This window comes from Pipistrellus kuhlii, unplaced genomic scaffold (assembly GCF_014108245.1).
Source record: "Pipistrellus kuhlii isolate mPipKuh1 unplaced genomic scaffold, mPipKuh1.p scaffold_m20_p_3, whole genome shotgun sequence".
Classification (NCBI taxonomy): Eukaryota; Metazoa; Chordata; class Mammalia; order Chiroptera; family Vespertilionidae; genus Pipistrellus; species Pipistrellus kuhlii.
Window position 1 is genome coordinate 38566958 of NW_023425529.1, and position 15225 is coordinate 38582182.

At 37.8% G+C, this 15225-nt stretch overlaps 1 protein-coding gene across 2 annotated transcripts in view; it reads right to left on the bottom strand.

Moving 5' to 3' along the window:
• The window catches only part of NELL2 (neural EGFL like 2), a 310243-nt gene that overhangs the window by 134540 nt on the left and 160478 nt on the right, over positions 1–15225 (bottom strand). For both annotated transcript variants that reach the window (XM_045587932.1, XM_036457537.2), the window contains exon 14: positions 2551–2676. In XM_045587932.1, coding sequence (XP_045443888.1) covers positions 2551–2676 — 126 coding nt within the window. The remainder of the gene's footprint in view (positions 1–2550; positions 2677–15225) is intronic.

Consider the following 15225-nt stretch of genomic DNA (forward strand, 5'->3'; position numbering starts at 1 on the left):
AGAAATGGTGCTAGTTGGAAATACTGGCATAGCAGGAAGGAAATTCATCCATCACATGCCAGATCTTGAAATTCTTGGCTTTGGTTCCTAAGGCACAAAAATCATGGCCTGAACAGCTTTTCTTAAAATAAATTTGGCTTTTCTTCGCATTCCTACAAAGAGACTTCATTTATATCATTAGGCACTTTGGAATCTTAAGGGAAATTTTCCCCAAAGTAATAGAAAATTAATAGTAATTTGTGGGATTTCACTTGGAAGAAAAATGCATTGAAAGAGGGAAAGACAAAGCAAGAAATTCTCCATAAGGGGTGACAGCTAAGCTGGTCCCTGAATTGAGAGCCAGCAGACAGGCTTGGAATGGCAATGAACCCATTGAAAATATCCAGCTGCTGTGAAATGCTCCTCATTCTGTACTAGGCCCAATTGTGTGTCATGCACCCTTAGTCAAAATCTCTAACATCTTTTTAAAATATAAGAAAACAGTCCAACTGGCATGGCTCAGTGGTTGAGCATCCTAGGAGGTCACAGTTCTATTCCTGGTCAGGGCACATGCCTGGGTTACAGGGTCAATCCCCAGGATGAGGCATGCAAGAGGCAGCCAATCAATTATTCTCTCTCATCATTGATGTTTCTATATCTCTCTCTTCCTCTCCTATTTTCTCTGAAATCAATAAATATATATTTTTTTCTAAAAAATTAAAAAATAAGCAAAGAATAAAAAGAATAAAAGAAAACAAAAAGAATCACTAAGTACATAAATGTGCCCAGCTTTTTACGTCCCTAACGCAAAGGAATCAGAAAATTGCTGGTGCTCTTATTTTCAATGAGCACACCTTGAAATACCACACTCTGGGAGTGGCAATTTTATCTCGGTTAGTTTTTTGTTGTTGTTATTGTTGTCAACCATTACTTTGGAACTCAGACTTATTGACATTACCAATATTACCACAATGTATTTATTGAAACTTGTTCTTTTATATTTCTTTTTTATGTTGAAAAATATCTCCATAGTCCTTCAAGACACTACCACTAAGGGGAATTAAATTTTGTCTAAAGAAAAAGTGCACAATTTTTTCCCATACTGTGGAAATGTTTAGGATGAACTAACAAAACAAACAAAACAAATCAAAAAAACACAAGAATTTGTAAATCCATTGGCAACTCTATACATTTTCTTCCCTCAGAATATCTTTGGTTATGCTCCATTGACTGGGAAGTCACTTCTCATTATTTTTTTATTTCCATCATTTTATCTATAAATACTATATTTGAATTCAGAAGCAGGCTCTTCCCTTTGTTCTAACTGATGAAGGAGATATCAACTAATATTGATATATGGTATGGTCATTATAATACTTAAAGAGACACACCAACACAAAGGCATATGATAGCACTTTTGTAATAGATTTATATTATTACTGGGAAGTGTTAAAAGCTGCTTTCCCTGGAAAACTCTTAAGTATTCTTTATACATCCCTCAGATAAAAAGTATAAAGTTGGAGGTACGATAAACAGTGAAAAGAATAACATTTTAAGTGCTCTCCAGTTTTATGATTCTACATGTGTGTTTTTTCTAACATATTCTTATAAAAAGAAAAAGAAAAAGAAATTCAAAGGAATGTCTTATTTCACACCCACATTTTCTCAAACCCCGGAGTCTTCAAACTCCTCTTCCACACCATTTTCTTTCACATTCTACAGGTAGGAGACTATACAATATGAAGTTAATAAGTTATCTTATCCCAGGACTATCTTAAGACATTACAAACACTCAAGATATACCTGAACAGGACTCTGGGTGGTACTAAGAGATCCTCATATGATATTTTAGAAAACAAACACAAGCAAAATTTTTATGATGTATTCAACTGTACTGCCCAAAGGTATGAAGAAGGTCAATTTTCTTTAATATTCCCATTTCCCAGCACTACAAAAATCTATTTCTTAAAGATATAACATTATTTATGTTATCCCTCTATTCAAAAATTTACTCTCATATATTAAAGGAGATTCTATTTAGGGGTCATTTCTCAGATTTGCCTTAGAATTCACACAAGTATAAGTCCTGTTTGTGTTTAAAATTAGTATAATACTGATTTGCTTATTAAGTTGATCTTTACCTTCCTATTAGGGAGTATAAAACTTTCATCAGACTCACAATTAACTACCAAAATCAATACCATATGCTTTTAGCCCAGCCGCTGTGGCTCAGTGGTTGATCATCAACCTAGAAACCAAGAGGTCATGGTTCAATTCTTGGCCCAGATTGCAGGCTCGATCCCCAGTACAAAGCACTGCAGGAAGCAGCCGATTAACAATTCTCTCTCATCATTGATGTTTATATCTCTCTCTTTCCCTCTCACTTCCTCTCTGAAGTCAATAAGAACATATTTTTAAAAACAACAACCATATGCTTTTGCTTATGACTTGTTTTGTTGTAAGGGGAAATGTATGGCAGACATCTCCAAACAATTAGAATTTTTTTTAGAAACTTTTAAAAATAAATTGAAGACATAGGAAGATATTATTTCATAAGGAGCCACTATTTACCTGTACACGAATAGTCATCAATCCGGATGTATCCAGTTTTACAGATGCACATGAAGGAGCCCGGGGTGTTGACACACATGGTATTCTCACGGCAATAATGGCGCCCTTCAGCACATTCATCAATATCTGTGAAGAAAAGGCAGAGGAAAGAAGTCAATAGTGGCCAATATTCTAGAGTTTCTTATTATTTTCTTTGGCAAGGAGTAACCATAGTTAATAGTTGAAAAGCATTTTTAACAAGTATTAAAGTGCTGGCCAGTTTGGCTCAATGGATAGAGTATTGGCCTGAGGACTGAAGGGTTCTGGGTTCAGCACCCATCAAGGGCACATCCCAGGTTGCAGGTTCAATCCCCAGGAGGGGGCATGCAAGAGGCAGCCTATCAATGCTTCTCTGACATCATTGATGTTTCTGTCTTTCTCTTCCTCTCCCTTCCTCTCTGAAATCTATAAAAATATGTTAAAAGGTTTTTTTTAAGATATTCAAAACATCTTTAATAGGAATGATTGGTGTTCAAATGACAGAAACTATAAAAGTTTTTCCAACAGCTCTTCCTGAGGTATCAAAGATGTCTATGTATTTCAACTTGCAGAAAGCTAAATATAATTGGAAATTTCCAAGTGCATTCATCTACATGTGTGAGATTAACAGAATCAGAAAATACAGATTGGGCTGCCTTACAGTCTTGGAAGCTTCTATTACTGAGCCTATCATATATTATTTTTTGATTCACTGGCTGTTCTGTACACTTGGTGAGACCCTGCAAGAGGTGAATAAAATATTCAATATATACTAGGACTTCAATAACTTCACTTAGAGATATGAAACCAATAACATGTAGCTTATTAGAGATACACATAGAGATACAGCTATCCCAGTAAATGTCAGAACAGAGATGAAATTACAATGTAGAGAACTGATATAAATGAGAAAATGTAAAATAAGGTATCGCAGTGAAGAACTTCTATAGTAATTCAGACACCAAGTTTTGAGTATAAAGACTTACAAATGTTAAACCATAATAGGCACTAGTGCTAATTGGGAAGAATGTGAATTTTGACCATAAAACTGTCTCCATTTTACAGTATCTCTCTGCACGGAACATAAACTGTTTTACAAATATCTTATCATTATGTAAAACTCTTAAGGGCCTTAATGTATTGACCAGGCAAGATTGTTCTCTTGCAGAATTTTGCTTTCTCAAATCCTTGTGGCAAATTCATAAAGTAGTGTGGTTCTCATTTGTACTATTAAGAGAAATGGATCAATTACAGGACATAGCCAGGTGAACCACACAGGAATCAGGCCTAAACCGGCAGTCGGACATCCCTCTTGCAATTTGGGATTGCTGGCTCCTAACTGCTCACCTGCCTGCCTGCCCTATTGCCCCCTGCTTGCCTGGTTGCCCCCCAACTACCCCTTGCTGGCCCGGTTGCCCCCAATTGCCTCCCTGCTAGCTTGGTTGTCCCCCAACTGCCTTCCTGCCAACCTGGTTGCCACCTAACTGCCCCCCTGCTGGTCTGGTCGCCCCCTAACTGTCCAGAAAAAAGTCAGACGTCCAGTCACCTGGTCTAATTAGCATGTTGCCTTTTTATTGGTATAGATGACCTCCCTCTCTTTTTTCCTCTCAGTATTCTGCCCTTACTGAGCTTCTGATTATTCCTTCAATGGGCCATGTTCTTACATAATTATGTGCCTTGGCTTATGCTTTCTCTCTACTCCTTCTCAGCTTACTACAACCCAGTGGCTCTGTCCACCAGTGCTCGCATCTGTCAGAAATCCATTTACATGTCTCTCTGTGAAAACATCCCTAATGAAGTATAATGCTCCCTAGGAAGTGTTCCCTTAGAGGTTTGTAAATGTTTACATTTCAGATCCATCCATTCTACCTTTCTTAATTTTTGTGAGCCTCTTCTCCCCAATAAACCTTGTACTCCTTGAGGGCAGGGATCATCTGCTTATGTTTGTTAACTCTGGCTACACGTTATTTTATCTAGGATGCTTTTAAGAAACAATGGTTCTTGGCCAACTCCCAACCCCCACTCCATCCAAATTCTGATTTAATTATCATGGTGAAACACAGACAAATTTTTTTTTTAATCTTCTCCATGATGAGTCTAATGCAGGGGTCAGCAAAATTTTTCAGTAAGGAGTCAGATGCTACATATTTTAGGTTTTAGGAAGCATAAGATCTCTGTTGCAACTTATTAACTCTGTTGTTGTAGCATGAAAGCAACCATAGATAATATGTATAAAATGTTTTAATAAAACGTTATTTATAAAAACATATGGGGAATAAAATTTGGCCTGCAGACCACAATTTGATTAGCCCTGGACTAATGCATAATCGTGTTAAGAATCACTGAGAATTTAATTCATTTTTGTATCCACAATACCTTGTAAGGTGTCTAGGACATTATGGGGTCAATAAATCTTACAGGATGAATGAATAGATGCTTCAAGGTTAGCTTAAGGAAGGCCTACGAATGGCTTTCAGATTTTCTGACTTATAGGATAATATTCTTTATATGATAACATGCTATTTCTCAATGTTTGCACTGCTCTGAAAGGAAAATACGACATTCAATTACAGTCTGAAAATTAAACTACAAGCAACCTGGGGGAATATGATGAAAAACTCATTTGCTTCCAAGGTCTTAAGATCATAGTAGGAATGATGGGATTATTGATGTGTTCAGCTCAATCAATAGACTTTAACCCCGCTCCTCTGAGAGAGTGCTGTGGAGCAGTGGAAACTACTGAGAGCCATGGCAGGAGTCCTCTGGGCTTATGCATGGGAGCTGGAAGGATAGCTATGAAGTTCACATGCACAAAGACATGAAGAATTCACCTTTGGGGACAAAACTACCTAGAATAATGAACATGACTCAGTGAAGATATCTTGGTTCTCAGAGGGAAGAATTACTGAATACACAGTGGAACCTGCTCAGAAGAATAGTTCCTGTGAGAGCCCACAGACCCGAGGGGAATGAAGGAAGTAGCTTCAGTGCCTAGAGCAGGGCTAAGTCCCAGAGGAGGGAGCTGTAATTATTTAAGGCACTGCACCTCTCTCTAGACCAAGCATGTCAAACTCGCAGCCTGCGGGCAGCATGTGGCCCACAGTGAATATTTTTGTGACCCAGCTGATATAACAGTATAGAAGAAATGTTTTAATAAACATTTTGTAACATAATTTTGATAATAGCCTCTTATAGATAATTATTAATAACGAACTACCATGTTTTCTAATGATTGATTACTATAATTATATTCCATTAATTTCCCTTATCCACCTTATGTGCAGCCATACCATTTCTCTCCACTAATACTAGCAGCGAATATTTTAGCAGCCGATTGCCACATCATTAGTCTTGTACTGACTTGTTTGGTGTGCACAATAGGAAATATTTCACTTTTAGAGAACAAAAAAAAAATAGGTTTATTGATTTGTGCAGTTACTTAGTGTCTGGTAAGTTAATTTTCAAGAAAAAATATTAATTTTATTAAAATGTTCTATTATTTTATGTTAATGATTACTCATTTATTTCAGCCCTTTGTATTCAGCATGTCTCTATCGAAATAAACCTACGTTTCTATGAAAATTGAAGCCTTTGTTTTTTTTGCAGCCCACAGAAACTTAAACCTTGTTTATTTGGCCCTGTTAGACTTTGAGTTTGACATGCTTGCTCCAGGAAGTCTCCTAAGGAAGGACACCTAGCCCAGCAGGAGTAGCTACCAAACGTGAAAAAACCAAACTTATGAGTGTAGATGGCACATTTCACATCTCCTCCAAGAATACTACAGGAATGGGAACGTGGAGAGCACTAAATCCTATAGGCGGAGATGGGGAAAGACATAGTGACTTAAGATTATTTCTATTAATATGACCCTAGTTACAGCTACACTTTATTGGAGAAGTTGGTTTATAGGAATAATTGGTTAAATGATAACACTCTTAACTGCTATTTGTTGTTGGGTGTACATGTTGCAAGACACTGCTCTACCGATTTCCTTTAGTAAATGTTTTCCTTTAGTAAATTTTTCCCTTTAGTAAATGTTTCTCTGACTACCATATAGTCAGAGAAAATGCAAAGTTGGGTCATAAACAAAAACAAGGAACCTAGCTAATGTGAAGCTTTTTAGGAACTTGAAGAATCTGGATCACATGGAAATACTGGATCCATGACCAAAAGATATGAAATGTGACACCTATTTCTTGAAGTACTATTGTGAGAGAAAAAGAAGTAAAATACCAAAACATATCATCTCAACACTGTACACCTAATCACCAATGGCCTTTTTAATTTCTCATGCCCTAACTTCAGAAAAATAATTCCCAAAGAGCCACATATACATACCACAACTGCAAAACTACATAAATATCATTTCCATTGACATTGGCAGATACTCACAGGCACAAAAATGGCAAGACTAGAAAGGAAACTGATGTAAAATTATGTTCAAACTTAGTCTAGAATATATTTTAGTTCCAAATCCCAATTCAAAAACTTAGTCAAATTTTCACAGTTCAATTCTCTACACTTTATTGAATGTCTTCTCTGTCCAAGTCTTTCATGGACTTTGAGTCATATTGATGACCCTAAGAGTTAGAACTACATCATGAGTGCATAGTATGGGGAATTGAGTGTACTTCCATATAATTTTCTCTTAAAGCAGAGACAACTGCACCAAGTTGGAAAGGGCTGCCACAGAAGTTAGCTTCTTGCCAAATATTCAAACATGAGTTGGATGTGCTATAGAGATACCGGCAAAGGATGCTTTCACTGGACCCTGTAGCTTTTACCACCCATTCAAAATTTAGTACAGAGAGAGTTAAAGCACAGGCTCTGTCTTGAAAGGGTTTACAATTCAGAAAACAGTAATATCATCATCATCATCATCATCATCATCATCATCATCCAGTTCGGTGCATTCAACATTTTCGGCTGGCATTTTAGAGAGCAATATCTCTAGAGATTTATGGCTCCTTGAAAACAGAGTCAAATAAGGCTCAGGACTGTTATATTACTGTACTCCCCCTAAACAACTCCTTAAATTCAACATGAACATGAGCCAAACACAGGCTCTGGAATATCTAGCTTTTCAAAAAAAAAGTTCACTCATTCAACAAGTATATAATGGACCTGCACCATGCCCACATTCTACATTAGGCAACAGACAAATTCTAGCTGGAGAAATAACACTTAAATGACAATGTTATAAAGTGGTACATGCAATATAACAGGAACATATATAATGTGCATTAAATGGGCAGCCACCAACTTTTTTAAATCACAGTGCATGTTTGTTCTGAGCACCTATTAATGTAGAACACATTTGAAAATTTATATTTGGTTATATAAATCACTTTATAATTTTTCCTTCCCCCAACCTGAGAAGCTGATAACAAAATTAAAAAGCCAGAATGTAATTACATAAATAACAACATGAGGTGGTTTATGTTAAGTAAGACAGAAAAGAGAGAGAAGAGGAGAGGGAGAGGGAGAGGGAGAGGGAGAGGGAGAGAGAGAGGGAGAGGGAGAGGGAGAGGGAGAGGGAGAGGGAGAGGGAGAGGGAGAGGGAGAGGGAGAGGGAGAGGGAGAGGGAGAGGGAGAGGGAGAGGGAGAGGGAGAGGGAGAGGGAGAGGGAGAGGGAGAGGGAGAGGGAGAGAAGAGAAGAGAAGAGAAGAGAAGAGAAGAGAAGAGAAGAGAAGAGAAGAGAAGAGAAGAGAAGAGAAGAGAAGAGAAGAAAGCATGCACTACAAGGAGTGGTATTCAGAGGAAGGTTGGTGACTAGGGCATAGACATTTGACGGGAATAGTAGGGCTTGAGGTGGATTTTGAAGTAGGCTTAAAGCGACAGACTTGCACAAAGTTGGAGGTGCTGCCACAGAAGAGAATTTCCTGTCAAAGTGAGATGCTCAAAGATGAGTGGGAGTACTGTAGAAACTCAAGTCTAGTGTAGCTGTTACAAGCAGGAACATATAAAATGCTGAGAAATTGAATATTCCGTCTGATTGGAGTTTGCACAGAAAGAAGAAATGGAAATAGAGTTATGGGATCAGAGATACAATGAGTATACACATAATTATCCAACAAATATGAGGAAGGTGTATTACTTGCCCTGATATAAAGACATTAAAGCATTTAGAAGGAAGGGAGTAGGAAAAAGGCACAGAAAAATAAACTGCACAAGAGTTGGTAAGACAGTGCAGTGCAATCGTGGAGTTGGTAAGAGAGGTACAATCAAGGAGAGAAGAATGTTCATGAATGAATAAAAGTCTGAGTCTTGAGTGGTAACTAAATTTAAGCCTTAGTTCTCTGTATTACTTATCAATTTCTAAAAATATCCAAAGTCATCTATTAAATTATTTGTTAATATGTCTGCTATCTGTAATAATAAAAGCGTAATATGTTAATTAGGCATCCTTTCAGACAAAGCCGGGGGTGGGTGGAAGCCCGGGTCTGGGTGCCAGAGGGAAGCCAGTGCCTGGAGCCGGAGGAAATGTCCTGCATCAGGCCTCTAATCTATTTATACTGAAATATAAGATTCAGGAGAGTCTGCTCTAGAACAATGGCTGGTCCTCATGAAGTATTTGCTGAATTAATCCTTTCATGGCTTTTCTTCTAGAATAATAATAAAAAAAGATAAGTATCTTTATTCATAATAGTATGGAGCTCAACTTAGCAATACAACTTTCTTCCCAGTATATAGTTACTCAAACATGGGCTTTTTGTGGGAACGGTGAACATAAGCCATGGCGACGAAATAGTCTTGCATAGTGGAAACACTGTGGTGGGAATAAAGAAACTTGGATTCCAGTCCTTGGCTCTATTATAAATCTGACAGGCACTTCACCTGTCTGGACATTAATCCCATTATCCATAACAGCAAAGATTAGACAATCCCGTCATTACCAGTCCTCATACTTCAGGTGATCTATATGGTTCAGTAGGCAATCTGATTCTCCAGAAATATGTAGGATGCATAGTCACACTCCACCAAACGTAAAAAGCAGAAGTAAACAGTATCTCTTCTACCTGAACAACTTCTCTTGCCTCAGAATAATTCAAGCTGATCTACTTTAGAACAGAAATTTATAATTCCCTTTTATCCTATCTGAAAGCTGAGGCCAATTTGTAAGTATTGTGAATCACCAATTTTTAGATCTGAAAGCAACTTTAGAAATCATCGAACTGAACCCCTGTCATTTAGGATGGATGAAACGGAGGCAGAGATGCCAGAGACAAACTAAAGGAGAAGAGGGATCCCATCAGGACACTTTTGTGAGTCACATTAAAAACTCTGGACTGAATCCCGATGTGAAATAGGAAAGTTTTTAGGAAAGGGATAATTGAATTAGATCTGTGTTTTTTGAATATCCTAAAACAGTTAATGACTGGCAATCACAATGAGAACAGTTTCCAGACCCCAGGTCCCAAGTTAATGTTCCTTTGGGCCTATAGACTGGTCTCCATGCTAGCCGTGGAGGCATGCGCACACGTGCCCCCTCTCTTCTGTGTTTCTGCCACACAACCTAGCTCCCCCATAATGCCTTTTCACTGATGTTATTAGAAAAAAAGCACGCTGTATTTCTAAGGCACAGCATTTATCTCATTTTACCCTGTAAAAAATTATATCAATATGTTGATGAACACTAAAGCCTTCTTGCTCAGCCAATAAAATCATGCAGCTCAACTGCAAGAATTCCACATACTGAAGATCTAATACCGATCAGTATGGGCTATTGCTAAGTCGTGGCTGTGAAAAACTGGTGTGGCAAAGTTGGCAAATAGATCAATAGAAAAAGGCTAAGTTCTGAGAAATTAAATTTTGAGGGAAAATTGAGACTAACATTTGGTGAGATAAGAGTATTTTTTAAAATAAAAAATTAGCAAGTGTACATAGGTTGCTCAGTGAAAAATCAGTAAAGAATAAATTAAAATGTCATTTACAAATAAGCTAACATTTAAAGGAATTGCCAGTAACCATGTTTTTAAGTCATTGACATTAATAAGTTTGTTTAACAAATATTAATTTGTATGTATTAAATACTATATCTACCATGTTACTAAAACATATGATTTTTGACATTTCAAAAATGTATTTCACTTATTTTACATATTCACTCATTATAAATTATATGGTATATTCTTTAAGAAGAGTTAAAGTTATATCAGTTGTTTTAGTACTAATAATAAAATATATTACTCCTACCTTTAGAATTCCTGAATTTAAATATATATATATATATATATATATATATATATATATACACACACACACACACACACACACACACACACACACACATATGGAACCCTAGCCAGTTTTGCTCAGTGGATAGAGCATCAGCCTATGGACTGAAGAGTCCCAGGTTCAGTTCCAGACAAAGACACATCCCCAGATTACAGGCTGAGTCCCCAGTAGGGGATGTGCAAGAGGCAGCCAATTAATGATTTTCTCTCATCATTGATGTTTCTATTTCTTTCTCTCCCTCTCCCTTCCTCTCTGAAATCAATAAATATATTTGTAAAAGTAAAATAAAATATATATAGAAACATGCAAAAGAAAAAATCTGAGACAAGGTTGAGAGTGGATTATAAAAATAATACATTTGGAAACATGAGATAATTTGAAAAATGAAGAAATACAGGAAAAAAGCATGGGTAGTTTATACATGTAAGTAGTTTATCCAGCTTGATCCCCAGTGGGGAGGCAGCCAATCAATGATTCTCTCTTATCGTTGAGGTTTCTATCTTTCTCTTGCTCTCCCTTTCTCTCTGAAATTAATAAAATATATTTTAAAAATAAAATATAAAGATGTTATGCAGGTTGATAAGAATAGTACCCCTGGGGGTGGGGGGATGGGGAGAGGGAGGTGAGAGTTTCAAATCTAATCTTATGACAAGGTAAAAATTATAGGAGGATGTGCCATCTAAGCAGAGGACTAGGGAGAAGTAGAATTAGCCAGATGAGATGGGAACGAAAAGAGTATTTCAAACAAGGGACTATATGCAAAAGCTAGAAAATTAGAGAATTTGATATATTCAAAGAATAGCAAAACAATCCATGTGGCTAATGAAGTAAGCAGGAGCTATTCTGTGTGGTGATCTTACAGAGTATGTACAAGAGTTTGACATTATCTTATGATCAACAGAAATCTATTAAAGTTTTTTTAAATCAATTTTTAATATATCATATGTGCCCAGAGTATAGAATTTTACAGATACTACGGAATGCACAATAAAAATAAGTTGACTCTTAGCCACTCAGTTCTCCCACTCCCAATCCCTGAGGCAACCATTGTTACCAATTTCCTGTGCAATCTTTCAGAGATATTCTACATCCACAGAAGCACGCGTATGTTGGGGGGGAGGGGAGGAAGGAGAGGGGCGTTGCTTCACCTTTGAAGAATGTTAAGTAGTCAAATGAGGTGACATGAATTTGCTAAGCAAGACCTGGATTAGAAAAGAGCAAAACTAGAAGCTAGGAGGAAGCTCACTTAATAATTTGGATTCCTATATCTGTGGACAGTATATTGTAGTTAAGTATACAATGTAGCAGATTGGAAATATATACGTATGGAGTCTACAATGGATTGCACTTTCAGACTGACTGGACATCTACAGATGAGAGAGGGAAGCTCCCAATGATAACACCCTCCTTTCTTAACAACTGGGTGGATCTCTAATGTGGGAACCTGGAGGAATATATGTGGGTGACAGAGAAGTATGGTTTTAGATGTGTTGAATTTGAGGTGCTTATGGCATATCCCAGAAGGAATGTCCAAGAGGCAGTTATGGGCCTGGAGTTCAGGAGAAAGAATAGAACTGGAAGTCAAAATGTGAGAGTCTTAAGCACAGAGAATACAACTAAAACCATGGTCTTACACAATATCACCCAGGGAGAAGGTACAGTATGAGAAGGGAAAAAATTAAGATGGAGCCCTGGGGAACTTCAGCATGTAAGGGGCAACTAAAGAAAGGAGACTGAGCTGAAACCGGTTTGGCTCAGTGGATAGAGCGTCGGCCTGTGGACTGAAAGGTACCAGGTTCAATTCCAGTCAAGGGCATGTACCTTGGTTGTGGGTGTGCAAGAGGCAGCTGATCGATGATTCTCTCTCATCGATGTTTCAAACTCTCTATCTCTCTCTCTTCCTCTTTGTAAAAAAATCAATAAAAAATTTTATATATATATATATATATATATATATATATATATATATATATATATTATTGATTTTTCACAGAGAGGAGGAGAGAGGGATAGAAAGCTAGAAACGTCAATGAGAGAGAAACATCGACCAGCTGCCTCTTGCACACCCCCTACCGGGGATGTGCCTGCAACCAATGTACATGCCCTTGACTGGAATCGAACCTGGGACCTTTCAGTCCGCAGACCAACACTCTACCACTGAGCCAAACCGGTTTCGGCAAAAATATATATTTTTTTAAAAAAAGAAAAGAGACTGAGAAAGATGACTCAGACAGGTAGCAGCAAAATTAGAAGAGTGTAGAAAGCAGACAAATGTCAAAACAGTGGTCAACTCTCATCTTTTCAATAAACCTTTTATATTTGGGGAAATCCTCATCTCCCCAAGAAAAAAAAAGTCACAACTGAAATGTTCAGTGTACTCGGCAGCTAGGACATAAGCCTGGAACCTAGGCTTGCAATTGGGAGCACTCAGGCAAAGCCAGTTTAGAAGAGAACTCATTTCTAAGCAAGGCTGTGAGATCTTCCGGCAGGTGCGATGGAGAAAGCAGTTAGCACTGCGAGTGGTAGCAGTGGCCTTGCTTCTGGAGTCAAGGCTTGGGCATCCTCAGTGAAAAGGATGCAGACTGGGTGACTTATGTTGTCAACACTAGGAGGCCAGGGTATCGGAATTTGTACCCCAGGGTGATAGGTGTTGCCTTGCTTGAATATCATCTAAACTGTCCTCCCGTATATATTGTGAGCCACCTAACATCCCTCAATATATTCCTTTTCTGTTTTAATTGTAAGAGTGAGTTCTGTTGTTTTTTTTTTACTCTGATCCCTGATCAATACAATGTAGTGCCATGAAGAGAAGGTAAATAAGTGTTTGAAGGAGGGAGTGATCAATAGAATTAATTGCTGCCTAGAGGTCAAGCAAGATACAGATGAAAGATGTCTGATTTAACAATATGCTTAGTTATCTGTGACCTTGCTGAGAGTAGTTTGGAGGGGCTATGAGATGAAAAATTCTAGACTGAAATGGGTTAATGAGAGCATATAGCTTGAAGACATGGAGACACTGAAAATAGATCACACCTTTAAAAAATGCAGCTATAATGGGGAAGAGAAGCAATAAAACAAAAGCTAGAAGGAGACATGAAGTTTAGGGAAAAACTTGATCATATTTAAATGCTGGCTGGAGGGTCCTGGCTGGTGTGGCTTAGTTGGTTGAAGTGTCATCCATACACCAAAAGGTCATGGGTTTGATTCCCAGTCAGGGCACATACCCAGGTTTCGGGTTCGTCCGGTGCATGCAGGAGGCAACCAATGGATGTTTCACTCTCATATCAATGTTTTTTTGTTTTTGTTTTTGTTTTGTCTTTTCTCTTGCTCTCCCTTCCTCACTCTCTAAATATTAATTTAAAAAAAAAAGCTTATCTTTGGCTGAGGATTAAAAAAATAATTAAATGCTGATGGGAGGGAGTGAATAGAAAGATGTTGAGAGGATAACAGATGGCAAATTTCCTCTGAAGACAGGAAGAAATGGGATTCAGTACTCAGATGGACCCATTACAGCTAGAAGGAGTGGTATCTATTCCACTGACACTAGGGAGTGGGAAGGAAGGGTGAGTGTGAAGCATGTGGGTTTCTGTAATGGGAGCAGGAGGATGAGGAAGTTATTGTTACTTTTTTATGTCTTGTTGGTAAAGGTATCTTCTGAGAATAGAAGAATGGGGGGAATCAAAGATTTACAGGAAATGGTGAATGTTTGAAATAATTATTGAAGGAAATAAGAGGAAATTGAGCTGGGTGCATACTAAAATACTCAAGCAGAGTAAACCCCCCAGCTACAATTGTTAACCATGAACAGATCTATCACTTGACACTACTATAGAACTTTGATTCTTATAGTGCATGCTCATTATGTATGACATGTTTATTCTCACAATAACCCTATGACCTGCAGAAAATAGATAGGGTTACCCCTTCTCACAGCCAAGGAACCTGTTCAAAGTTGAGAAGTTTCACAAATAGTTGCTGTCACCTCGTGATTGGCAAACCAGGGTAGAACCATTCCATATAATCCTCTGTTCTTCCACATTCTAGTTCCTATCTTTGCAGTTTAATCTAACAACACTCCTGGATATAAGGCTGTCATTGTGGAAAAACTCCAAGACATGTCTTGCTCCTTATCTTCTCTGTCAATCCAAATTGTAATGGCTCTCAAGACCCAGAAGAAGTCCCAATTCCTCCACAATATCACCCTAACTCCAGGGGCCATGGGGATTCCAATTCTCTCTACTTCTGCATTTTTTTGTCAGTGCTTATTCATGGCTAGTTAGTAGACTGTTTTCTGGCTGAATCCAACTTGTTTGAAATTAAGGAACAGCAGGCTCATTTGAAAGATTGCCTTGTCGTGTTGAATTTGAAAAATCATTAAGTTGAATAGCCTTCTTTCCAAGAAGGCAGACTAGTATTTTC